This window comes from Parambassis ranga, chromosome 13, assembly GCF_900634625.1.
Source record: "Parambassis ranga chromosome 13, fParRan2.1, whole genome shotgun sequence".
In the NCBI taxonomy this organism is placed as follows: Eukaryota; Metazoa; Chordata; class Actinopteri; family Ambassidae; genus Parambassis; species Parambassis ranga.
Window position 1 is genome coordinate 8,110,050 of NC_041033.1, and position 25,380 is coordinate 8,135,429.

The 25,380-nt window shown below is 41.1% G+C and overlaps 4 protein-coding genes across 8 annotated transcripts; 2 read left to right on the forward strand and 2 right to left on the reverse strand.

Moving 5' to 3' along the window:
• The first annotated feature begins 66 nt into the window (after window positions 1–66).
• Window positions 67–2,306, forward strand: mrpl44 (mitochondrial ribosomal protein L44). The gene is made up of 4 exons (XM_028420375.1): window positions 67–259; window positions 865–1,333; window positions 1,459–1,637; window positions 1,798–2,306. The coding sequence occupies exons 1-4, from the start codon at window positions 84–86 to the stop codon at window positions 1,970–1,972; spliced, it is 999 nt and encodes a 332-aa protein (XP_028276176.1). The 5' UTR covers window positions 67–83; the 3' UTR covers window positions 1,973–2,306.
• Window positions 2,307–2,865: 559 nt separating this feature from the next.
• Window positions 2,866–19,620, forward strand: agfg1a (ArfGAP with FG repeats 1a). 5 transcript variants are annotated; one of them, XM_028420366.1, is made up of 15 exons: window positions 2,866–3,234; window positions 8,380–8,473; window positions 9,662–9,777; window positions 10,677–10,842; window positions 11,233–11,395; window positions 12,204–12,317; window positions 13,216–13,287; window positions 14,789–15,004; window positions 15,623–15,803; window positions 16,144–16,220; window positions 16,402–16,509; window positions 16,772–16,816; window positions 17,684–17,836; window positions 18,027–18,121; window positions 18,638–19,620. In XM_028420366.1, the coding sequence occupies exons 1-15, from the start codon at window positions 3,068–3,070 to the stop codon at window positions 18,695–18,697; spliced, it is 1,827 nt and encodes a 608-aa protein (XP_028276167.1). In that variant the 5' UTR covers window positions 2,866–3,067; the 3' UTR covers window positions 18,698–19,620. The 5 variants fall into 5 exon arrangements, with proteins under 5 accessions (XP_028276167.1, XP_028276168.1, XP_028276169.1 ...); XM_028420367.1 differs by having other exon boundaries at window positions 16,405–16,509; XM_028420368.1 differs by lacking the exon at window positions 16,772–16,816 and having other exon boundaries at window positions 16,405–16,509.
• Window positions 19,614–22,089, reverse strand: slc19a3a (solute carrier family 19 member 3a). Its single transcript, XM_028420373.1, has 7 exons — window positions 21,764–22,089; window positions 21,367–21,602; window positions 20,755–21,280; window positions 20,374–20,452; window positions 20,093–20,285; window positions 19,871–20,012; window positions 19,614–19,791 (listed from the first exon to the last, which is right to left on the reverse strand). The coding sequence occupies exons 1-7, from the start codon at window positions 21,908–21,910 to the stop codon at window positions 19,642–19,644; spliced, it is 1,473 nt and encodes a 490-aa protein (XP_028276174.1). The 5' UTR covers window positions 21,911–22,089; the 3' UTR covers window positions 19,614–19,641.
• A 220-nt stretch (window positions 22,090–22,309) lies between these two features.
• slc19a3b (solute carrier family 19 member 3b) lies at window positions 22,310–25,366 on the reverse strand. Its single transcript, XM_028420018.1, has 8 exons — window positions 25,108–25,366; window positions 24,793–24,972; window positions 24,530–24,695; window positions 24,053–24,368; window positions 23,747–23,898; window positions 22,827–23,019; window positions 22,550–22,691; window positions 22,310–22,441 (listed from the first exon to the last, which is right to left on the reverse strand). Exons 1-8 carry the CDS (start codon window positions 25,255–25,257, stop codon window positions 22,310–22,312), a joined length of 1,431 nt encoding a protein of 476 aa, XP_028275819.1. The 5' UTR covers window positions 25,258–25,366.
• Between the last annotated feature and the right edge of the window lie 14 nt (window positions 25,367–25,380).

Below are 25,380 nucleotides of genomic sequence, written 5' to 3' on the forward strand. Positions count from 1 at the left end.
TGCATCCTGGTAGGCCGGATATAGTTTGTTGTTTCCCGTCGGACACGTTTTGCTGTTGCACACTACGCTGTCAGTGGATCAACATGGCGACGGGTTACATACTAAATCGTGCTGCGCTAACGTTAGGAATTCATTGCCAGCGTGTTTGCAGAAATGTTTCACTAACGCAGGTTAGAGAGAAGAAACGATGGATGAGAGCTTATGAACACCTTATGGCAAAGAAGTTAAAGCTTGAAGGACCTCCACCACCGAAGCCACGGTGAGTCTAGCTGGGAACATCTCAAGGCCATTTATGATATTAATGTCAGGCAGCGGCGGAAGTTGATATAGTGTGCAATGTAAAAACGCTATACTTATTTTCTTTGCAAAGTCGTTTAAGAAGTATGTGCACTTTCACTATTTCCTCAGTTTTAAGCTAGCCATAGTCGTCCCAGCTCCGTCTTAGCTCTAGATAGAGAAAAGGCTACATAGAAATCCCACTTAATGTGTGCTTTTCGTCATTATTTATATGTGGGAAAAGCTATATTGACAAATTTCATCTTAGTTGAACTACATTCAAGCTTTGGAGACAATTTTCAATTTCATTCAAACTCTCAGTGTACAGTATATGATGCATTACACTACAAAAAGGTGAACTCCCCTCACTGTCCATGCCTGTACAGGCCTTCAGTTAGTGTAACGCATCATATACTGTACACTGAGCATTTGAATAGTGGACAGTGATGTCCACCAGAAAGGGCGGGACATCGCCTCTTTAGTTGTTGTTTGTTTGTTTATCCTATACCATAAACAGCACCGGTAGGAAAAATATATAAGCATTTACTTGGCAGTCTGACTCAGAACATGCTATACTTGTCTTTTCAGATCTCAGAAGCCTCACTGGGATTACCATGCTGAGGTTCAGGCTTTCAGCATCCGGCTTCATGAGAACTTTTCCCTTGATCTACTGAAAACAGCTTTCATCAATCCCTGTTACTTGAAGGCAGAGCAAGAGAGGAGGAAGGAGTTAGGAATGAACTCTGAGGCCACTGCTCTTGTTCTGAAGGATAATATTCAGTTGAGTGAAAAGGGAGCGAGTTTCACCAATAGCTTCCTGACTGACTGGTGCAGGGCAAACTTCCCTAGCCTGCCAGGTGAAGGGGTGGAGAGTATCGTAGGGCATCTCTCCAGCACTGCAATCATAACTCATGTAGCCAAGAATCTCGGCATTGAAGATCTAACCATGAGTGCAGAATTCCCTGTTCCGGATAATGTGCTCTGTTCTACATTCATGGCAGTGATCGGGGCTCTACAGGAAAGCAGTGGACCAGAGTGTACTAGGTTGTTTCTTAGGGTAAGAGGCCTGTTGCACAGTTTCATGGGCAGCCAATATTTTGTTAGTTGGAAGTTATTCCAACCGATTAACCTCTTTTGTTACATTTTCTTTTTTTCCACCTCCACATTTTCTTCTTCTTTTAGGATTTCCTGGTGACTCAGCTGATAGGAAAGGACCTATTTGATATATGGACTGTGGTCAACCCCATGGGACTGCTGATGGAGGAGCTTACTAAGAGGAGCATTACTTTGCCAGAGCCTCGTCTCATCAGGGCTGCTGGAGCCAGTACTGTCCTGCCACTGTACTTTGTCGGCTTGTACAGGTATGTGTGCTGTTCTGCATGCTGTACAGTATATGAAGCTCGAGTTGCACTCTTGATCTTGAAGTAAAATACAGACATTTCTTTATAGACTTGATACCACAAAGAGTTTGAGCGGCCCATTTTCTCATTTTCTGTGTTTTTCACCTTTCTGTTAATTCAGTGACAAGAAGCTTCTGGCTCAGGGCCCAGGAGAGACACTTGTTGGAGCTGAAGAAGAAGCTGCACGTGTGGCACTTCGGAAACTTTATGGCTACACTGAGAACCACAGACCCTTTGACTTCTCTTCTCCACAGCAGCGTCAGCAGCCATTAATTCAGTCTGTCAGTGGAAATTGATGGACTAACAGCTATAATGCTGCACTATAAATTCATTTAAAGTGGGTGCAGATCCTAGGCTTCCCATAGAGTGTACAAAAAGTAAACGTTTGATATTAAAACATAAATCACCAAACAGTGAAAAATCAGCCTTATTGATTGATTGATATTGTAAGACAACAATATTGTAAGAAGCAATCTTAATGTTATAATAGAGACCAGCTAAACATCTGTAAGTTTGTGACACAAAGTAGCTCTGATATGTGGTTGTGTCTTTGTAAATAATACCTTTTGGTTTACTTTGTATTCTGTTATGTTTTTCAACTCTAATAAAATGTGTGTCTGCATAATCTTATAAGATCAGTGCACATAACATGTCAATCATTATAACATGGTATCAAATAACACTTTCACATTATTTGGATGAAGCTTCTCAATAGATTGCACTGACAAAGCCAATCCGTATAGCGGCGCTGTTGTCTTAAAGACTAATTGCGCCGTCAGACGTAAAACCAAAGACGTCTCGGTACAAGATAGTTCACAGCCTCTATTAACGGCCGCGGTTCTTTGCTGTATACAGGCAGTTCTGTGGGTCGTCGCATTGTGCACTTAAGCGCTTGTAACAGCGCTGCGACTGAAGTAATATGCAGAGCTGGTTATCACAGTAATAATAAGCGTGTCGGTCCATCCGAGCAACTTTGTGGTGTTACATATATACCGTGATAAAGGCCATATTATTTGGATGAAATTAGCTTTACTAACCTTCGTCGACCGAAATCTGATGCAGATAATTAGGAGTGTTGCAAATATATGACACTAGTGTTTGGCCATGAACCACAAGAAGCGCTGTAGACTGCATAACGGAATTCAAACGAAAGCGGAAGTAGGTGGCAGCTAACCTCTTGTTCCGTTAGCAAACCTGATCAATCGCCTGAGAAACTCCTTGTTCGAGGAGGAGACGTGAGGCCGCCCTGACAACAGAGCCAGCTCCCCATCCCCTCTCGGTGTGTTAGCACACGGGTCGGTAACCGTTAAAAAGCACAGCCCTTTGTTTTACTTGTAGCTGACCTCCCTGGCTCCTCTGGTATTATTTAATCCTGCTGTATATCCTTTACCATGGCGGCGAGTGCGAAACGAAAACAAGAGGAGAAACACCTGAAGATGCTGAGAGAAATGACGAGTTTGCCTCCCAACAGAAAGTGCTTTGACTGCGACCAGCGCGGCCCAACCTATGCCAACATGACTGTGGGCTCATTCGTTTGTACCTCCTGTTCTGGCATCCTGTAAGTATTAGTGACCTTAGCTTAGACATGGCGCACACGATATAACGCTGTAGCACGCTTCGGCTACATAGCCGGTTAGCCAAATTAGCGCTAGCTAACGTTTAACAAGATAAGCGCTAGAGTCAGTGTGAGTTTAGCTCTTTTGACATTGTCTTGCTGTGCTGTATTGGGCGGGGTGCACTGAGATGTCAGTGTACCGCAAAGCAAGGCAACGTAGTAGCCAGCCTAGATTCTAGCTAACTTTAGCTTATGTTAGCAAGTGAACTTATCTGACACTTGGAAGCTATGTCTACAGATTAGGTCAGGAGCCAGCTGCTACTACCAGTTGCTATTAATGTTGGAAACCACATTGTAAGCGAGCTGATTGACCTCTCCAAATACAGGCTTATTATTATTATTACCATTATATTCAATAACCATTTCGAGAGTTTGATTGGAATGAGTGCGTTGGCTGCAAACATAATTGAGATTTGGGCGTCTGAAAGTCATGTTATTTTCAGGCGGCTGATAATGTAATACCGCTGTTCATGTCATCATCAGTTGTATTTAGACCTAGCCATCTATTTTCGTGTTGGATTTTTAATATTAACGTCACCCAGGTCAGCCTCATGCAACACTGTTAGCTAGACTTTCACTTGACAAACAGCTGACATTTAAAGGAATTAACCTCTAATTTGCCGCTTCCCTCCTAGGATAGGTTCAATCCACATCCACTGCATTGATAGTTACAGTATAGCCGTGTACTTTCACTTTAGAGAGCGTTTCCCTGACTTAAAGCCTTGCTGTGCAGTTGTGTAACCAAGCATCTGTAGTTTTGGGATTTGGGATTAGTGAAGCATTCCATTTCTTCTGATTCAGCAACAGATATTTCACCTCAATACAGCTGTGAAATGTATATGTGATGCTGATCACGTTCAGACATAAAGCTGGAGCTCTGTTAATGAGAATTTTGAACAGCATGGGAGAAACGTTTGCCTGTTGCCTGCTTTGCATTCATCTGCACACACAGCTCATCTTCACAGTGTTGTTGATGCATTGCATCGTAGAATTTGAAATTCTGGTCCCTTTTCCCCACTTTGCCCTACTTTTTCATCGACATAGTAAATGAGTATGAATTACATTTACTTATGACAAGTCTGTGTAAATGAAAACATTTGAGAAAAGTAAATTAGCCATTGGCTATTAGCAGGTAACTCAATAAACCGCTCATCCATTTATCCTGTTCTGCTCATTCCATACGGCAGTCTGCGTCAGAGCTTTGTAATGCTTTGTGGAAATCACCTTGCTATTCATACAATGATTATTCTAATGAGGTTGCAGGGGAAAGAGATGGCATTTGTTAATATAATAAGTCCTCACTGATTGTGGTTTAGGTTTACTAGACAGTAGACTAGATGTCTTCTCAGACACATTTTTGTCAGGCTTTGCCTAAGAAACAACCCTGGTTTTATTGTGACCTTAATCTGCAAAATGTTTTAGCTGTCGACTTTAAACATGAAGGTTATTTACTGTAGCACTGAAAAGCATGGGATTAATTGTGCGTTTGCTCATGGGCAAAGTTTGCCCTCCATTTCACTTCGCCAGTGAGTCTGTGGGGACTCGACTGTGTATTTCCCATCTGCTCACCCTTTGGTATTGAAGTCTGTAATGAGAGCTAATTTAGTTTTTTTTATATAGCTCGAAATCACAATTCACCCCATTTCTCTTCTCGTGCCTTTCTCACAGACTTTTGATCAGAATGTTGTGTGGAGGTGGAGAGAAAAGAAAAATGATCCCTTCAGAAGACTGTGTGTTTAAAAGGGTTTATGCCTGTGTGATATATACAGGAAGCCTGTGATTGTGAGCTCAGGAAGTGGTGTGGCCTCAGTACACTGCTACATCAGCAGCATGTTATGTATATGTGCAACAGGAAGTGTCAAGAGAATTTACTGTCTCTCTGCGCTTTCAGTTCTAGAGATATTTGCAAAATGAGAGACTGTTATGTTTGGACCGTTATGTCTGTTTATTAATCAAACTAGTGGTACCTCTGTTTTGTCCAAGGAAACATCGTTAGCATTATAAATGACCTTTTGCACATGTCATGGCAGGGCCACAGCTACCTGCTTCCTAACAACCTTCTCCCCCCACAGTTGTGGTTGTTTAATGGGCGGAGTTGGAATCTGCTATGTAAACACATTCCTTATGAAGGTGGAGGCCTTCCCAGGAGGAACACCCCATACAAATGTCTCTTTCTGGAGAGTTTCTCATGACAGGAAGTAACCCCACTTGTGTTCCTGAGTAAGCAGGCCTATAACAGTGACTAGACCACACCAGACGCTGAAAGTTGTCAAACAAACAGAATGTCCTTTACACATGATCTGGATATAAAAATATTGAGTCGCCCCTAACCTTTGTTTCCCCAGATCGTTGCAAATAGTGTCTGTAAAACAGTCTAAATAAAAGTAGTGTAAGTTACGGGCCACAGTAAAGCAACAGTAAAGCTTTTTGCATAGCATTTCTACACTCAGTGTTGGCAGTTTCTTTCACCCTAGAGCTGTTACACTATGCAAATGAGCTGAGTTGGTCCGATGTACGGTAGCAACTAGGTCATTACCGTGCAATATGTGATGCTGTTTTTTGATTCAGTATGCCATAGTAGTGTGAAAATAGCTGGATTTTGATTAAACTAATAATTAGTGAATTTTAGACTCTTTTTGTTGAGTATTAATGATGATGTAAAGCTATGTCTTTACATTTCTCAAAAACTACACCTACTAAGTAAGTAAGTAAGTAGAGACAGTGCAGTAGTGGGTGTGTGGGACTGTAGGACTATAACATTTTTTCAGTGTTTTGTTCCAAACAGGTTCCAGAACACAGAAATTTCTTTGCAGTTTTGTTGTAGCTCCTACAAATTACATGGCATGTTTTTTTGCAGTCCCACTGAATAAACCATTTCAAAGCTGATTCTTTGATAGACATAAGATAGGCAGGTGGGATGCATGTTTCATGTATTGTCACAGACAAAATAAACAACCAAAAATGAAAGGGGATGCAAACAGAGATGATGTAACCAGTGTTAGAGCTCATTAATGGGGTAACTGGGCAGAGATGCAGGCATCTTAGTTGGACCTTGAGGGCTAATAAATTTTCTTTGTATGTGACCTAGTTTTGTCTTCACAAGACTAGGATCTGATCACTTTCCTACCTCATGGCAGAAGCCCATGAAAGCTTGAATAGATGGAGACATTCCCAACCAATTAGCATTCAAGAAATACATATTTTATTTAGCGTGTGCTGTAATGTAAAGCCTTATTGGATTCATCTTTGCTGAATTTGGTTTTCAATTGCAGTAGTTCCACTACACTGCAATTGGAAAACCATGACTAATTGTTACACTTAAAAATTATAAGTAATTCCATGGATCTGCACATTCAGATGGGGACATACCATCAACTTTCTACTATTTGTGTCTTATGTGTTGTAGCTACTTAGGTGTATGTGTGTTATACCTGTTGCAACATGGGATCAGTCAGCTGAATGCTGGATGTGTATGGTAGGAGTGGGGGATGACAAGTAGTTTGTCAGAGGTAACCGTGAATAATTTAGCAACCGTGTCTAGTATTTCACTGCTTTTAGGACCTGGCTACTCTATGTGTCGAACATTGTGTTTGTAAATGTGGAACAGTGGATGTCATTTCCCAGAGGGTGTTGTCACAGATACCTTACAAAATGAACAAATAAATGCTCAGCTGTGTCAGCTGGTCACTGCACACAAAATATAAACATTTATCTAATGTTAGCATCACAGATTTATTGTCAAACCTTTGTACATAATGTCGATGAAGATTTTGAGTCACCCAGGTCATTTTCATTCAAGAGGTTGAAGCGAGGCAGCTGGACTTGTTGAGTCTTATTTACATAATAGTAACACATTTTATGGACCAAAGAGTTCCTAGACGGTGCATCCTAGATTAAAACTGTTACCTAAAATTAAATTGGCAACCACTGATGTAATAACGTCTAGGCTGTATAATATTTCAGAGCTAAAAATACAGTCAGTGACAAGGAACTTGAAAAGTGTTTTTTTTAGTTTGCAAAAACTCTTTGAAACGGGGGTCTGAGGATTTAAAACAGTTAATATTGGAGGGATCAAAAGTAGGCTGAATCCTGGAATTTGAACACATGTTTTTTTAGAGGTTGGTCATTCATTGGGTATCAATGGGTATCATGGAACCAGATTCACTTTTAGTGATAAAGATTATGTTGCTTATTAATTAATCCACTGTGCATGCTGATGAAAGAGCTGTCATCCTGCTTTATTGTCAGTGTAGACAAGGAGTAATTGGAAAGCTGTTTAAGCCATGTAAACAGTATTTTCATGATGCCTGATAACATCTGTTTGTTTCTACTGACTACTCAGCAAAAAGCTGTAGTATAATATTTTTATTTAAAAAGTGACTAATGTATGAATTACTTCACTTTGGTTGGTTCATCAGTAAAGACAGGATGTTGAGCAACTAAAGGCTTACGGTATATTTGAGAGCGAGTCTCAGAACTCAGAGTATTCTGCAGTGGCAGTTAAAATAGTCTGCTTGCAAGCTAAATACTGTTTGGTCACCTTCACAGACAAAACAGGTGGTGACCTTGCAGCCACCATTACATTTATGATTTACTAGGGATTCTAGGAAAAAAAATACTCAGCAAGCAGGCCTAGAGCTTAATGTAAAAACCTAATAATGGCTCCTTTCCACTATGACAGTTAGCGGGCATGTTTAATTTGGGCCATTGTTGCATGAGCTGTGACCTTCTCAGGAAAATGAAGGATAATGGATGTTACTCTATAATGGAAGTTTCTATATTAAGGGAGATTGCTCATTCTTTTACAGTATTGACTATTGCCGTTAAGTCAGCGTCACTTAAGAGAGAGTTGCACCTACTTCCTTTTTTTCTTCTGCCACCTTATTTTTCTGTCAGTATTTTTCTGTCATTGAACTTTAAAACAGTCTTCCTGTCCTTGTTTACACACACACGCAGCCAATTAGTTTGTGCCGATTAAATAGACCCATCCTCAGAGGTGGGCTCTGGAGTCTGTCCAAAGGAGATTTTCATGTGCAGTATAGTGTCTTCAGATTAAATTGACCCATTTTCTTTCTTCTCCATTTACAGGCGAGGACTCAACCCACCCCACAGAGTTAAGTCCATCTCTATGACGACATTTACACAACAGGAAATCGAATTCCTACAGAAACATGGCAATGAGGTAAGAATGGTGACTGTTTGCCCTGTTAGGTAATACAGTTATTTATAATGGTTGAGATTAACTTTCCTAGTGGTTGTGGCAGTTATACAGATCTACAGACTCTCCATCTAGTTAAGGGTCTTCAGATATCACTGAGTTCTCTATGTGTGTACTTATAATTAATAGTCAGCGGTAGACACCAAAGATCACATAATTAGAACATTCTTGATAAGACCTGCAACATGTTAATGTAACAATAAGGACTGGAACTAATAACTATGTGTGCTGTGGAAGGGGTAGTCCTCAGGCAGTGCTGCAGATCTATTAAATCTGCAGCTGCCTTAAGTTCTGTTTTGGTCATATATATGGGTTAGACCTTTGTTTTTTTCAAACAAACTTTAACTTTAACCACTGTACTTGTCTGTACTTTGTACAATTTCAGTAAACTATTTTTGTTGTGTGGTTATTCCCCTGCTACACAGAGGAGCTAATGTGCATTGTCATTTTAGAGACATTTCTGGTAATCGGAGTATGAAATAGAGCAATGCCACCTGGGAAGCACAGCCTATTAAAAGCTGTAGCAAAGTGGTAGAGCAGGCACACTTGCAGGGGACTCAAGGTTGGAGCTGATGCATATACCCTTCAAGGATGTTGTATAAATACCACTACGTTCAAGTTGCTTTTTTCCTCCTTCCATAGAGAACACTTGGCACAGAAAAAATGGACACAGTGAGGTGCACACATTTTTCAATGTTATGGCCTCAAAATACAAATAATCACAAAGGTGTGGTGAATGTGTTCTAAGGCCAACGTTTGAACCAGGCTGACTGTTACAGCGCTATTTCTCCATCTGGAACTTTATACTGAGGGCACACATGCATGAAACCTGTAAATCTCTCTTTACAAGATTAAGCAAATACTAAGGAATGCCCTCTGAAACCCAAGCTTAGAGAAAGGTGAGACTGATTTTATAGCCTAGCAACTATGTTCAGGTTCTCTGGCCAAACATGGGGCCAACTATCCTCCGTTATTTCAGAAAGGGCAATTAGGACTTTTTCTGTATGATCTTTCTGCACATGGGTATGTTGCCAAACCACAGGATTTTATGTCATTTGTTGATTATGTTTTTCAATACAATGACCAATAATGAAGGCCTGTCCCAAGCCCCGTTTCTACCAAAAATCAGTTAATTTGCTCTGTGTGTTCCAGGCATGTAAACAGATCTGGCTCGGTCTTTTTGATGACAGAACCTCCTCAGTACCAGACTTCAGAGAACCACAGAAAGTCAAGGAGTTTCTTCAAGAAAAATATGAGAAGAAGAGATGGTAAGTGAAAAGCTGATAATGCAAAAAAACTGAACAGTCCTTTGGTATTGTGCCCTGTGCACACATGTAGCCTTTCTCTCCCTGGCTTGGAAATCTCATAGGCAGCTCATAGCAGTTAGCCTCCAGCAAGCCACCAAACACTTTACCGGTACTTTGAATGCACAGAATGTGGGTCATTACAGTCAAGCAGCTTTATGTGCAAGATTGAATTGCTCTGTAAAGGTACCTTTTTGGTACCTGCATTCGCCTGGTAGAACTTTGTCACTCTGATTGTGAATAGATTGTAATAAAACTATAATAATATACTACACGTGTATATATAATAAGTGACTATAATACTGTTGGTTAAAAAGTAGGAATACTATTCGCGTTCTGAAAAAGCAAACATTTTAAAGATTTTTATTTAATGAAAGATTTTCATCTTCTAGTGTTCAGTTTATGGAGTCTGACTAAATTTGAAAGTGACAAGCAATGCATGTCTCAACATGCCACTTTTCTGCGGACCAGCTTTCTCATTCACCCTTCACCAATCTACACACAGGAATAGTCACAAAGAATCTCAGCTTGCCTGTTAGAATAAAAAATATTTGAACTCAAATAAGAGTTCCTTGTAACATTTACCTGTTGTAGTTCAGGCAGCTGAAGTTAATTGTAAAGTTAACGGGACGTCTTTATATGCCCGACACCTCAGTCATTGGTATGTGGTTGTTAAGAAACCATTCTGGGTATCACTCCTCCATATCTCTCTTGTGTTTTAACAAGGAAACATGGAAGTTATAAAAATGTGTCTGGCAAATTGAAACATTTTTGGCTACAGATAGTGTAAAAAATATTGTTAATATTCTCTGCAAGATGTCAATATCTTAAAATTAATGCTTATTATTTGAACTGCTTTTAAGGTACGTGCCTCCTGAGCAGGCCAAGGTAGTGGCCTCTGTCCATGCTTCAATTTCTGGCTCCTCAAACAGCAGCACCAGCAGCACACCAGAGGTCAGACCACTTAAAACCTTGCTGGGGGACTCGGCCCCTGCCCTACACCTCAACAAGAACACCCCACCAAATCAGGTGAGACTATAGTAAACACACAAACACATACTACAACACTTTTTTTCAAAGTGATTAAAAATGTCCTGTATCAAAGGATAAAGCTGGTTGTATCACACACTGAGGATATTCTCCCCTCAAGCCTATTAGAAATGATTAACTTAGTCTTTTTGGAGCAGATAGATGAGCTAATTGGAAACAGGATTAAACATTTTTGGTAGTTCACCTGGTAGAGGTTTGCTCCATAAACTAACAACACTTTACTGCAATCAGGCTTTCCTTGCTAATTGTTGACGTGAATATACTTCTTGACACTTCTTGTCAGTCCTAGTATAAAAAATAAGCAGGGACACACTGTCATACACTTAAATAAATAAATTGTTTTCTATATAAATTGCTTGTCTCCATCAGTCTCCTGTGGTGAACCGTGGACAAACTCATCAGCAACAGCTCCATGACAAGAAGTTTGACCTCCTCAGTGACTTGGGTGGAGACATCTTTGCTGCCCCGCCCCACATGAATGCAGGCGCCAGCTCCAGTTTTGCTAACTTTGCACATTTCAACAGCCACACAAGTAAGGAACAAACAAATCAGTAAATAATTTAACTAAAAAATGGTGTAGCTGTCTAATAAAGGTAGATGCATGTTATCACATTATTTTGAGCTTTTAAGTTCAAAAGTTTTAACACTGGCTTGATTATACACAGGAAGTTGATCTACAGAGACATAAAGCAATTCTGAAATTACATAGATTAGTACACTACATGGAGTAAATTTGGGGATGTTCGGTCAGATTCTTTTAGTGTCTGTGGTCATTATCATAACACAGAGAGAGCTGAAATGCATGCAAATGGAAAATAAATCAGAAATATTCCTTAAAGTTAATTCATACAGAATTTCTTAAATGTAAGTGAGCATGTACACCCTGACTGTAAACATGGGCATTATACAATAGTGTCAGACACAGACAAGTCTCCATGGTTACTAATGTCTTTAACATGGGCTATTAGTGTTTGCTTCCAGTGGAGGATAATGTCCTCTCATTTCCCCCTCAAAGGGCCATCAAGACACACTGTTAATGCAGTGACTAAAGTGGCATCCACACATCTCCACGTAGCACAGATGTGCACCTCTACGACTAATGTTGTGTGTAGTCCAAGCTCATATATCATCAGACAGCATTTCTTGCTGCTTGTATTTAAGTTATACAATTCATTTATTGTCCTTCATATTTATCACAAAAGCCATTGTATTTGTTTTGGTGTCACCCATGTCGTTGGATGTTGTATGTACACTCATCCATTCATCCATAGTTTTCAGCTCACTGTGTTTGTTTTGTTTTTCATCTGTCTGTCTGAACCCCACCTCTACACCACCTCCAGCGGCACAGAATGCCGATGCAGACTTTGCTAATTTTGATGCATTCAGGAGCACTTCTGGGTCAACAGGTGGTTTGCCTTCTGCACCCCAAGCCCCATTTCAACCCTCAAATACAGGTAGAGAAAGTTCTTTTTACTGGACAACACACACACATCCAAATCACTAACGTATAGAAATGCCTTGTATCATTATGTACATGCACCCTGAAAAATAGGCTTAACAAACTATTCACATACAGCACATTGACATGTCATGTCACCTATCAGTTGCCATTTCTTGGTCTGTATGGTCTGATTTTGGAAAAGTTGTTTAAGTATAACTATCAGCAATTTAAAGAGAAACTGCATATTAAATGTTTAATTAACATGCAAACACAGTTTAAATGTGCCTTAAGCAAAAATGGAAAAAAAGAGTGTATGGAAAACGGCTCACTGTAAACATCACTGGTAACACGCCCACCATGACCAACATTTAAAGTTTCATTTTGACTGTTACAACTAGCTTGGCAGTTATTTTGATACATACATTTAAACACAGGATTTCTTACCTGTAACCCTGTAACTTCACTGTGTATGCCCTTAAAGGATTTTGCATTACTTGGGATTGTAAAATAATGGAGGCATCTTAGGTGTTATGGCTATTCTACCTCAACACTTTGCTTAAATTGCTGTGTACAGTGCCCCCTGCTGGAGGTGTACCTTAACTACCTTTGTGTGGCACACAACACACTTATCTTTTTAGTGTGTGTTCTGCCTAATAGCTGAACCTCCCTACTCTCTCTCCTCCGGCTTTGTAAGATAATCCCTTTCTCAGATACTGACTGTACTCTCTAGCTTCAGCTGTCCAATCTGTCTCATGTTTTTTCATCCCTTGCCTCAGCAACTATTGTTTTGCTTTGTCTTTTTTTGTTTTGTTTTACCTCTTGTTCAGTTGACATCTTTTCTTTTGTTTCTCCACCATCTCACATTGCTCATTGCCCCATTTCTCCCTCCCTCTTTGATTTTTGGCTGCCAGCGTTCACTGTGCTCTCATCCAGCCGCAGTATGGGTGAGTTTGCCACTGCTCTGCCTCTCCAGGGTACACACAGTAAGTCTATCTCTCTCTATCTCTCTGGACTTGCCCTCATAACAGCTTTCACCCTCTCCACCATCACTAATGTGTAGTCACTCCTTTCCTCCCCTCTCAGGATGCTGCTGTGTGTGTGTGTGTCGCAACGTTGCTCTCTTTTGTCTCTATGATGCAAAATTAACATTGTCACTGGTTGAAGACAGCAATAATAAACCGTGATTGTGATTATAGTGGGCAACTATGGAGATCATAACAACTCAAAATTCTGAATTAACAATAAAAATGATAAAGTAAAAAGAAAGGTAGAATTTTCCCTCAGCAGTAATCAGGAAACATTGTGCAACCTGAGAAATCTACTGTGCAAAATAAGAAATTATTAAAATAATGTCCAGAAACCAGTGATGGTATTTGCTGATCCAAGGCCTAATAGCAGAGCTGGTATTCTCAGGGCTCTCAATTTCATGTAAACATCACTTCCTTAGAGGCTTTTAAACTACTGTGCAGTACTATACCTTCAATAAAAAATGCTTTTTAAGTGGTAAGATGCTCCAGTATTTACTTACAGTATTATCTGAGCAACTACCTTTTATCATTTGTGGCCCACCAGCTATAAACCTTTCCTAAAAAGTGTTTGAACAGACGCATGCAAGTTTTGTACCTGTCCTGTTGCTCAGCTTGCCCTTTTTCCTGACCTGGAAGTGGATATATAAACACAGAATGCAGTGACGCACTGGTGGTGATTTGAGTGATGTGTTTGTTTCTGTTTCATTGCTAAAAATGCTTTCTTCCCTTCAGGATCACAAAAACTGTGCTGAGTCCCAGTTAGAGCTAATTACTTTACCTTAGTAAACAGTCCATTGATGCAAATCTGTTTAGTTCTCTACTATAGGAATTGATCACAACATCATCTAGAGCTGAACTTTTATTTGAAAGTGAAATTCTTTATCTTCAATGTGTCTCACATATTAGTGTATTGATGTCTCCAGCAGAACAAGATGTGTTTTTCTCTGCCATTCAAAAAGCAGTAACTAAAGAGTAATAGTGATTTTTAGTTGTTGTTTTCTCAATAACAACTAAGTCCCTTTTACACAGCAGTGCACTCCTAATATTTCCACTTCAGCCAGCACAGCTGTGTGAACATACATATCCTATTCATTTTGACTGGACTATACACTGAGCCCCATTTTTTGGGCTTTGTTTGACAGTTTCCGGATTAGTTGAAAAAGAAGGTTCAGTAAGGACTGCAGGCTGGTTGGCAGATCGGTTTGAGTTTTTTCTCACCAGAGTTGCTACCTTTTGGTAGGTTATGTCTGAAACTCACTTAATCCACATATCCAGTGCTGAATAGTACAAGGGTTGCTTTAGATATTGAAAGTATCTAAACCCAGCCTAACCATACCCCCAAGTTCACCTTCCATGCAGTTTCTTCTCTCCCTTTTTGCCCTGTTTTTGTTGTTACACTAAAACCAACCATCAGAAAACCAACCTCTTAATTTTTTAATCTCTCTCTTTCATGCAGGTAGCGCCTCAGGGGGACTAGCAAATGCCAGTTTTGCAAATTTTGACAACTTCCCCAAATCGTGTAGTGCTGACTTTGGATCCTTCAGTTCCTCCTCCCAGAGTAACTCCACAGGAGCTGGCAGAGACACTGTACAGGGTACTAGTGTTCCTGCTGATAGATACGCAGTCCTGGCTGACCTGGATAACATGTTTAGCTCTGCCAAATCAGAGCAAGGTAAACTTCTCCTGCCTAGCCTGTTTCCTAGATTTTAGGGATAGAGGTAGACCGACAAAAAAGACGACTAAACATATAATTTAATCAGATTTAAACCCCTGTGAGTTTTTCCTCCCAGAGCAGGGACAGCTGTAATCTCTCTGAATTCAGGATTCATTTACATTTTCTAGCAAACATAAAAGTTCTAGCTTTTTTATTTTTAGCTTAGCTGAGACTTGGTTGAAGTTTGAGATGGTCCTACCCTTTTCCTGCCTAAAATCAGCACCTTGGCCTCACCAGGCCACTGGGCTCGGTGGAAGTGCCTCTGTGCTCAGTAGAATGCCACCTGTATTTGCTTGGAGCATTTTAATGTCACATGGTCTAAATTCGGGCACTGGAGCATTTGTGAGGTGTTGTGGGCTGGTTTTAGTTTATTTTGCTTTCATATAAATGTATTTCTGTGCTAAAAAAATGCAAAATTCCTAACAACTAAACATTTATTCCCCATTATTTCTAATAGGTTGAATATGGCAGCTTTTTCCGGACCTTTTGTTTGTGTCTTTAAACCTGAAGAACATTTCCTTCTCTATTAGTTGAGTAGATTGAACCAGGCTCTGCTGTCATCTGCTCCTATTCCAGGAGGTGGTGTGGGTTCAGCTGCAGCTGCAGCGGCAGCAGCAGGAGTGGGTGGTCTGCAGCAGAAGCTGCAAGCAGCAGTAGCAGGAGGTGACCGCTATGCTGCTCTAGCCGAGCTGGATACCGTTTTCAGCTCTTCAGCCCCTGCCACCAGTGTTTACAACACCACCAGCACCTCACAAGGGTGAGACACTACACAAACCAGACACAGACACCAGAGCAAGCCACCTGCTACAGTAATGGCCAAAGCTCTAATCCACAACTAAATGCAGTTTTTATATAAGTTATTAAAACAGAAGTTTATGCACTTGATTGATGCTTCATTGATGATTTTCATATTCATTGATACTCTGACGATAGAAATATGCCACCATGTAATTTGGATGGACTTGAAGAGCTCGGCAAAATCCACAGATAAACTAAATTTTCTCAAAGCAACTTGACCTACATACATAAAGTTACCACATTCCCCTCACATAGGATTTCTTGTTTCCAAAATTAAATGTTGACTTGTGTCATTACAGTGTCTTTGGTTCAGAAGCTGGGGTGTCAAGAGCACAAGCACAGCAGCCAATGCCTGGATTGGCTCAGGGTTTTGGGGGTGAGTGAATCTACAGATATTGTGTGGCTCCAAAGTGAAAGCAGTTTTTTTTAGTTAGCTTTTAATTAGACCACCCTCTATAAACCAACCTCTTGGATTTTACCATATTAAGGCCATGCAGTTTTATTGTTTCTTACTGCTTACTCATCTTTGGTGACTCAGTACCTTTTTCTTTTTTTAGCAGCTCCCTCAACTAATCCGTTTGTAGCTGCTGGTGTTGCCCCAGCAACAGCACCCACCAACCCATTCCAATGCAATGGCAGAGCGGCAAATATGGCAGCTGCAGCAGGTTTGTTATTGTGCATGTTTGTGTGTGAATCAGCTGATGGGGAAAAATCAGATCAATAGTAAAATATACATTGTTGGATGTGCATTTGTTGATTGTGGATTTTCTTCTACTCCGGAAGTCCCGACCTCTGCGAAAAGAGAAAATGTTAACACTAACACACACTGTAGAAATGGGTAGCACGACGGCTATTGTCATTTAGTGGTGTGCACAAGAGAGATATAAAGAGATATGTGTGTCTGATTGTTCTTGCCATGCTGGACAGGATTGATGAGGGTTCTTCATGGGCAGGGTTATCCTCCCACCTTTGGTAGGTTCCTTTGTGCACACTGCTTCCCTTTGTTCTCCTGTGCTTTGCTGTGGCAGTGACTAATCTTTCACATCATTAATGTATCAGGAAAATGTTGGAAGATTTAAGTCTAGAAGTATGTGCTAGATATTCTTTCCAAAACAGGTTTAAATATGTATTGCCTCCCACATGTCTCTGTGTTTTTCTTAACATTTTCCTGTTGTCGGTTGAGAAAAAATAAAGAAGATTTTTTCTCTCTGAAGGCATGGAGTTAATTAAAGCTAACTTTGCACTGTGGACATAAATTATGCATAATGTTTGTCACAAAATGCTTCATTCAGTGGACCCTGCAAGACATTTGAAACAGAGTCTTCAAGACTAACTGTGATTTAAGAGTAAAGTAACAAATCGGGAAATTGTTCACAGTCATTTTTTTAAACCTCTGTGTTGTAAGCTTTGTTTAATGGTTGTTGGATGTTGCATTTGTAGCACTTTTTGGCACATTCAGTTGCCAGCTGCCTGCTTTACTTTATGCTGTTTGACTCCAGCTGTTGCTCCTGTGTGCACATCAGAGATCAGACACTGGTGCAAAACTCACTGCGAGTATTGTAGCCCCATGTCTGAGCCTGACTCCGTCTGGTTCTGTAACCATAGCTGTTTATCCTTATTCATTTAAATTGCCAACACTGAATTGCTTTTTAACAAACTTTAACATCACATCAGTACCCTCTTATTTTGCATTCTTTCAAAAGTTTTTTTGATGTGTGCCAGCCTCTCTGTAAAACTAACTATAGGTGTGTGTGTGTGTGACTTGTGTCATAGTTTTGAAATGCATATAAACTCCGAACCAGGTTATGATGACTGACTTGAGGTTTTGTTGTGTTGCAGCATCATTTGGCACTGGCTCCATGAGTATGCCGTCTGGATTTGGGAACGCTGCAGCCTTCAACCTCCCCACCAGCTTTAGTGGAACATTCCAACAAGCTTTTCCTGGCCAGGCTCCGTTTCCTCAACCTCCTGCATATCCTCAGCAACCCAATGGTGTGTGTGTGTGTGTGTGTGTGTGTTTAGAGTCATAAAGCTGTGGGCATGTGGGTACATTTTTAAAAATGCACACTTTTGTACTTTTTTATTTAGTATATTTTCATGTGATATGTGCATGATTACAGACGTCCTGCTTGATTTGTTGAGCAATTTCCATGGCATCACATTGACAGTATATGTCTTTCAGATGGAGCATTTCCAGCCTTTGGTCAGGCCAAGCCTGTTGTGACTCCTTTTGGACAGGCAATGGCAGGACCAATGGTCTCTAGCAACCCTTTTCTGGTGAGTATGTGGTGGCTGTATGACAGGGAATTTCTGTAGTAAAGATGAGTAAACAGTAAATGTATTGTTAGCCCATGTTGCTAATCTTTACCCCTGATTTAAATGTCCAGTTCCAATGTATTTTCTGTATGTAAATTCATTGGTAATCTACAAACAGGCTGAGAGATTGGTCGTACGTGGAGGTGGATTTGCCTTGGATTTGCGATCTGTGTGCATAACTCTGGTGTAATATAATAGAAATGAATGAGAATTTATCTTGAGGAAAAAAAGTTGTAAACATATTCAGCTCTGCTGTAAAGTTGGGCAGATTAACATTTACTTAATTTTGGAGCCATCAACAACAGGCAATTTGAATATTTTTTTCAGCCTCAGAGACTAGTGCTTATCAGTGTGTCTGGCTTAAATGTATGAGGGTGGCATCCATCTTCTAAGTTCAGTTAAGCGGCTTTATTTTTGGCTCCTCTGCATAATAACGTAATGATAACAATTTTTTTGTGTGTCCTCCTTTTATTCCAGGGTGCAGGTCCTCCTGCACAGTATCCTGCCGGAGGCTCTTCAACAAATCCATTCTTATAGCGATCCATCTTGTCTGCTGCACTACAGGGTCAACAACTGGCGCGCTTGCACCTATTGCACTGTTTTGTTTCACACGTAGCTTTAAAAACACAATGTTTGTAAGAATTTGTATTTTCTATCGCAGTTTGTCACAAATGGAACAATATGCGGGGGACAGTCATGCTGATACTGTCTGTGGCTACAAAACAAAGTGATAGTGTGTGCAGAGGGAGAGGTTGATCCCCTCTTCTCTATTTAACCTGTGAACTGGCCTGGCCTCTACTGAGCCACAATGTATAATCAAACTGGCTGAAAACTATAAGTTATTGCGTACAGTATATCCCATTCATTATGCTGCAATTCTGTACATATGATTTTTCTTTTAGGAAATTAGCTCTTTGTGCATATCAGTATTTGTATATCTAACACACAGTGTTGTTAAGACAAAGCTGTTGCTTGGACAAGCTAATGGGTACTGCCAGTTACTGTATTTGTAAAGAACCAAACTTTATTTGTGCAGGATCCTTTTAGGTTAACTGACTAAAGATAAAAATGAATTTTCTGTTGTGGATAGAGGAAAGGAGAAAGAGGAGTTAATGCTGCATCAGGGACGGGCGGGGGACTCGTCTCTCTGCCATCCCCTGCCCTGCTGACAGACACCCAGGTTGTAACACTTTTGAATGAGAGTCAACCTCATCCATGTGTGTAATGGGAATGGCTGATGAACTGAAAAACCACTTCCATTGGGTATTAGAGAATTTTAAGTTAATGTAAATATATACAGTATATATATATTAAAATGAATTTTAAGTAAAAGAAATGATCAAAGCATTCATTCATATGAATGTATGGAGAAACAAATCTTGTACATGTGTTTTTTTCTATTCAGTCAGTAATTTGAAGCTGATTTTTGTTCTTGCAAATGAATGTTGCTCTTTGCCACAGTGATTGCTGCATTCTTGTGTTCAGAATCTGTGTTCTTCAACACCCAGAGATTCATTTCTGTCTGGAGGGGTTGCTTCCTTTTTGACTTTTTGTGCTTTCCAAATACTAAATAGTCCCCGAAGTGAAAAAACTACAGATATAACTAAGAAGTAGCTGGCATAAATGGTAAACTGTAGAAATAAAAATATTTTAAATATTAGAATTCAGGAGCACAAATAATCAGATATATTTTAGAATCAGGTAGCTTACCTGAGGAATGATGGGCAGGCCCAGCCCTCCGCTGTCAACCACAACAGAAGTGATAACTGTCTGTAGGGACAATGCTCCAAAGTTATTTGCCCCAAAGACCAGAGCGAATCTTTCCATTGACAGGCCAGCTGCAATCTGATACCTAGAAGAAGCACATGATTTTTATGTAAATGCTGAAGACTAAATTTCAGGCAGAAGGCCACTACTCCTCGGCATTCTTACATTGCTATTGTTATCAGGAGCATGTACAGACACTTGAAAATGATGTATCCAACGTAGCAGACCCAGATGTTGCTGATGAAGGTCATGATGAAGAGAGCAGCTGCCCCTAATCCAGAGAAGCCACCCAGAGCCAGCTCCCCCCACTGCTCCCATCTCACCTTAGTAAAGCCTATACCATAGGCTGTGGCTGCACCTGTTGAACACATCAATGCAGTAGCTAGCAGATAAGTAATCACTAAGATTTTTTTTTTATCAGGAACATTGAAATGTTTGTTGCTTACTCAGCAGGTTGGACACAGCCTCCACACCTCCATTGTAAATGCTGAAGTTCTGAGAAGGCTGCACATGCTCCCACAGTACCTGTGCAATAAACAGCAGAACTGAGCACACCCCTGTCCACCATCACATAAAGAGTAACTTTTAACTCACTTATATCTATGTTTGAGAGTAATGCACAGTGATAAACCATGTGACAGTCAAGTTATATAATACAAGGTTGTTCTGATATCTTCTATATTAAGTTATTACATAATGATATTTTAATAATTTCTGTTTGTGTTGTGTTAACACACTCCAGTAAGGCACCAAAGATTGCCATTTTGCTGTCATCGCTTCCTGCTGCAAAGTTTGTTTGTGTTGTTTTGTTTTGTTTTATAACTGACCTGTACATAGTTGACAGTCTGGTTATAGCCACAGGTGGCCATTGCCCACCACACCGACCAGTAAAGCAACTCTCTGGAGGAGTAGCAATCACGAAAGTCCCTCCACAGTTGGAGGAGGACCTGACTGCAGCTCTTTGTGCCAACAGACTCCTCAGGTTCTGCAGCCACAGATCCCTTTTCATCCCTTACTCCTTTTTCCACATTTTTATTTCTTACTTCTTCCTGGGATTTTTCCCATTCAGTCACATCAACACTACTATCTCCTGGCCAATTTGTTCCTTCCACTGTTGTTATCTCTGCAGTACGTCTGCGGTGAAAGAACATGCTCTGCTGAGGCATTGGCAGGAAGAAGGACACGGGCAGAGCGATGGAATTGAGAATCAGAGTCAACAACATGATGTTGCTGTAGGACAGAAGGTCGAAGCTGACAAGGATCTGACCCAGCACAGAGCCCACGGTGTATCCCAGGAGCTGGATGCTGCGGCTGTAAGAGGTGGCCTTCCTGTATCTCTTTAGATCTACTACACTGTAATAAACAGCATAATGACAATGTAACATTTGCCATGTCTGAAAATCATGTAAAATCCAAACACCTTTCACATGTGACGGCACCTGTAGATGTAGGAGAAATAGGCCACTTCACTAGCTGTCACCACCCCGTAGAAGAACTGCATGGCCTGCATGGCTGGTACACTTTGTGTCCACAGCAGCAGTGCTGTAGTGATGAAGAGCATTACACACTGGAAGACCACTACAGGTTTGTAACGCAGCCAGTCTGTCAGCAGGAACACTGGCACCAGCACAGACAGGTAGGAGTACGTCCACACCGGGAAAATCTGATTGTTTACCTGGCAAGGAAACACTGTCATGATATACAAAGACCATTGCATGAGTATAATCAACACTGCATTAGATGACAATCTGAAACACTGCACCACTAATGGTTACTCTTTAGCTCACGTAAAGGTTTTTGTAATTGTATTCTAAAGCCATTAATTCATTTGTCTACCTGTTCAGTTGTCAGATTCTTGTCTGGTCCTGTCAAGTATGGGATGAGGAATGGCTCCATCGGTTTAACTGTGGTGAAGAATCCATAGATGCAGAGCAGGGTGGTGGGATACCTCCAGCCTGACCTCCACCGCCTCATTAGCTCCATGTTCTTCAGTGTGCCTGATCCTCGCGTGCAGCTGTTTTGGTCTTGTCTATCTCATGGAAGGACAAAGCACTGAGCCTGGTTTGTAAATCAACAACCTGGTCAAAGAGCAGCACAATCTTTGGTGAAAGTCAATTACTCAGCAAGTGTAATAAATTACTTTTAACCAAATAATGTTGCTTCCCAACTCTACTGACAGCCAAGCTTAAGCTGAGATACAGTGACAAAGCAGACAAATCACTTCTCTATTAATACTTAACAGTAATGATTTCATTTTATTGTGGTGGCTAACTTCCTCTTTAGATCGTAGAGATAACAAGTTAAATATTACGCACAACCTGCAGTCAGCAACTAAAGACAGCAATGCAGTTGATGTGTTTTATTCAAACAAAATAGAACAGATCAGAAACGTTCAGCAGAGATCACGACCACACTGGACGCCTCAGAACAGCGGTGTCTCACACAGGCGGTGTAGGTCCCTCGAATCAGAAAGAGCAGTGAGATGACACCATAGTAGCTGCCATATATAATGAACTGCAGAGAAAGAGAAACTTGTCAAAGATTGACAAGTTTGCATGTAATATGCAATGATCGCCACCAGGTGTCGCACTGTCCTGACATTGAAGCAGCATACAAACATACCTGTGTCACAATGTCCAGTCCCAGTGCAGTCTCATCCACCACTGTGGCTGTAATGATGGTCTGCAGTGAGAGAGCTACAAATGTGTTGATCCCAAAGGTCAAAGCATAGCACTCCATGGAGAGGTTAGCCGCAATCTGAAATCTATAATCATCATCAGAGAGAAATGGTGAACAAGTGGAACAGCAGCCGGCACAATTTTTATCAAATTAGTTTCTTTTCCTGGCGGGACATTTTTTGTCTGTCTCAGACAGCTGAGGACTGCCTTTGTGAACCTACGTTGTGATGGTGATGAGGAGCATGTAGCAGGATTTGAATACCACATAACCTGCGTAGCATGCCCAGATGCTGCTTGTGAAAGCCATCAGAAACACAGCGCCTGTCCCTACAGCTGAGAACAGCCCTAATGCCAGCTCCCCCCACACGGCCCAGGTCACCTTGACGTAGCCCACAGAGAAGGCTGCAGCAGCACCTGGCCCACAGAGGAGAGAAACGAAGCAATTAATCTGTCATTCCAGTGCACGATGCCCCCACTGTTATTGTTAGGATTTCCAGATTCTTTTATTGACCCTATACCCCTTCGTCTCCTTCCTTCAACGTTGTCATAAAACAAATGCACACACATGCCTTTGCACGATGCTCCACCCTATTATGATGAACCACTCATGGAATCAGCAATTATCAGAGAATCCATTACCTTTTAACTCTATCTCCTTAATTGAAGTGATTACTCTTCCTCTTCTTGTGCTGAGCCAGGTTGAGCCTGAGCCAAAAGGACGACTGAGGTGCTGCTGCTGCTTTTCCTTCTTTAAGATCAATACACATTTTCCATTTAATCTGTCTATTTATGACCACGAACAGCAGGGCTGCTATCCTTTAATTGCTGATTTTTATAGGTCTATGAGCCATCAGACATGGCAGGTTTTAATGACATTGTTAAATGTTATTTTGCCCTATATATTGTGCCTGGGCTGCTCCCTGTGTTAATTGAACTTCCAGTTCTGAGTGCAGTAAAATTCAGTGATTTTCCCGCTTCTTCTGTTCTCTATGTGAGATTATAGCTCAAACGCTTTCGGCTTTTTTCTTTTAATATTATTATAAAGTCTAAATTTTTGTCTTTTTATATGATCATGCCTTTAAAATACTGCTAGATGTGATCAATTCCTTTTGAAATCCCATAGATCTAAATTGAATCTTACCTACAAGGGAGCACACAGCCTCCACCCCTCCATTGTATATGGATGATGTGGCAGATGGTTCTATATGGTCCCACATAAGCTGGATGTAGTTAAAGACCTGCACATAACCCGCTGTGGCCAGAGCCCACCACAGGGACCAGTAGATTAAATGCCTACATGGTGATAATTAAGGCAAAATTATGATGATGACTGTAATTAAGACTACTATGAAAATACTATATTGGAGAACATGCCACAATGAGTAATCATGCCGTGGTTTAATTAGCCTGAGTACGTGTGCAAAAAAAGATGAAAAGAACAAATTGCCTGGAAGAGTAGGACTCCCTAAAGCTTTGCCAAAGTAGACGGCCAGCAGCAGTCACATTTTCCATGCTGCACCAGCCGGCGCTGCCTTTCTCCTCCGTCTTCTCTTTCCCTGAGCCGACTCCATCCTCATCCATCGCTCCTTCCTCGGGCCTCCTCTCCCCCAGTGGCCCCTCCCGCTGGGACTGTGAGCCCACAGCTGCAGCCCTTTTCCCTTTGAAGAACAAGCTTCTTTGGGGCATGGGCAACCAGAAGGAGACGAAAAACGCTACACTCACAATCCCCAGAGTGACGGCATTGATGTAGAAGTAGTCCAACCCTGTTGATTAGAAATGATCATACATCAGAGCTTGCTGAAATTGTACAGTTCACTGCATTTCCCTATACTCAGTTCTGGTTTGCATCCAGGCAAATGTTATGACTTGCATCAGAATATTTAATTTTGTTATTCCATGATCACAATAGGCTTTGAAGCCCTACCTACAAGGGACACGAGCATTTGGCCGAGGCTGGCCCCAAATGTGTAACCAGCCAGCATGGCACTGCGCAGGTAACCAGTAGCTCTTTGATACTTCTCCACAGGAATCACACTATAAATGTAGGAGAAGTAGGCCACCTCTGTGGAAGTCACTACAGCGTAGTTGACCTGTTGATGAAATGAAAAAGTGTCTGGTGAAATCTTTTGTAATAACCTTGTGCAGACAACACATGAATTTTCCATTAATGTTCAAAGACAGGTTCACCTGAAGGAAGATCATAGCAGGAAGACCAGGTGCAAAGCAGAGCAGGATATAGTTGGTGACAAGGAAGAGCCCCTGAACAACAATAAGGGGCTTGTACCTCAGGAAGTCGGTCAGGAGGAAAACCGGGAAGAGGAAGGCCAGGTAGGAGTACGTCCAGATAGGAAACAGGTAGTTGGTTACCTGTAAGACGAGAAATACACAAATTAGGTTGATTCTATCTCATCTATATATATATATATCACAGTCAGTCACAGACAAGTCACCCTGGTAAAAAGCATACTCCTGGTGGATACACAGACAAGATGTAGGCCTTACCACCTCTCCAGAGATGTTCTTGTTTGGTCCTATCAGGTATGGTGTCAGGAAGGGCTCTGCTACTCTACAGTTAGCAAAAAAGCCATAGAGTGACAGGACAGTGGTGGGATACATCCATCCAGATGTTTTCAGTTTGGCCCAGCAGCCCATGCTGTTACATAAGCAAGGTCACCTACGCCCACTCTTTGTTTAATGTCCAGAGGAGCTACCTGAGCTCTGCTGTCTTCATTTACAGTCTGACTGCCTGGACTGTGCCGTGCTTCTCATTTTCTT

Coding starts and splice junctions, on each gene's coding strand:
- mrpl44 (XM_028420375.1), top strand. CDS start 84: ATGGCGACGGGTTACATACTAAATCGTGCTGCGCTAACGTTAGGAATT. Junction 260..864: donor CCTCCACCACCGAAGCCACG/GTGAGTCTAGCT, acceptor TTGTCTTTTCAG/ATCTCAGAAGCCTCACTGGG. Junction 1,638..1,797: donor TACTTTGTCGGCTTGTACAG/GTATGTGTGCTG, acceptor CTGTTAATTCAG/TGACAAGAAGCTTCTGGCTC.
- agfg1a (XM_028420366.1), top strand. CDS start 3,068: ATGGCGGCGAGTGCGAAACGAAAACAAGAGGAGAAACACCTGAAGATG. Junction 16,221..16,401: donor ATTGGCTCAGGGTTTTGGGG/GTGAGTGAATCT, acceptor TTCTTTTTTTAG/CAGCTCCCTCAACTAATCCG. Junction 17,837..18,026: donor ATATCCTCAGCAACCCAATG/GTGTGTGTGTGT, acceptor TATGTCTTTCAG/ATGGAGCATTTCCAGCCTTT.
- slc19a3a (XM_028420373.1), bottom strand. CDS start 21,910: ATGGAGCTAATGAGGCGGTGGAGGTCAGGCTGGAGGTATCCCACCACC. Junction 21,603..21,763: donor AGAATCTGACAACTGAACAG/GTAGACAAATGA, acceptor TTTCCTTGCCAG/GTAAACAATCAGATTTTCCC. Junction 19,792..19,870: donor GCCTGCCCATCATTCCTCAG/GTAAGCTACCTG, acceptor TTATTTCTACAG/TTTACCATTTATGCCAGCTA.
- slc19a3b (XM_028420018.1), bottom strand. CDS start 25,257: ATGGGCTGCTGGGCCAAACTGAAAACATCTGGATGGATGTATCCCACC. Junction 22,692..22,826: donor CTCCTCATCACCATCACAAC/GTAGGTTCACAA, acceptor TGATGATTATAG/ATTTCAGATTGCGGCTAACC. Junction 22,442..22,549: donor GACTGGACATTGTGACACAG/GTATGTTTGTAT, acceptor CTTTCTCTGCAG/TTCATTATATATGGCAGCTA.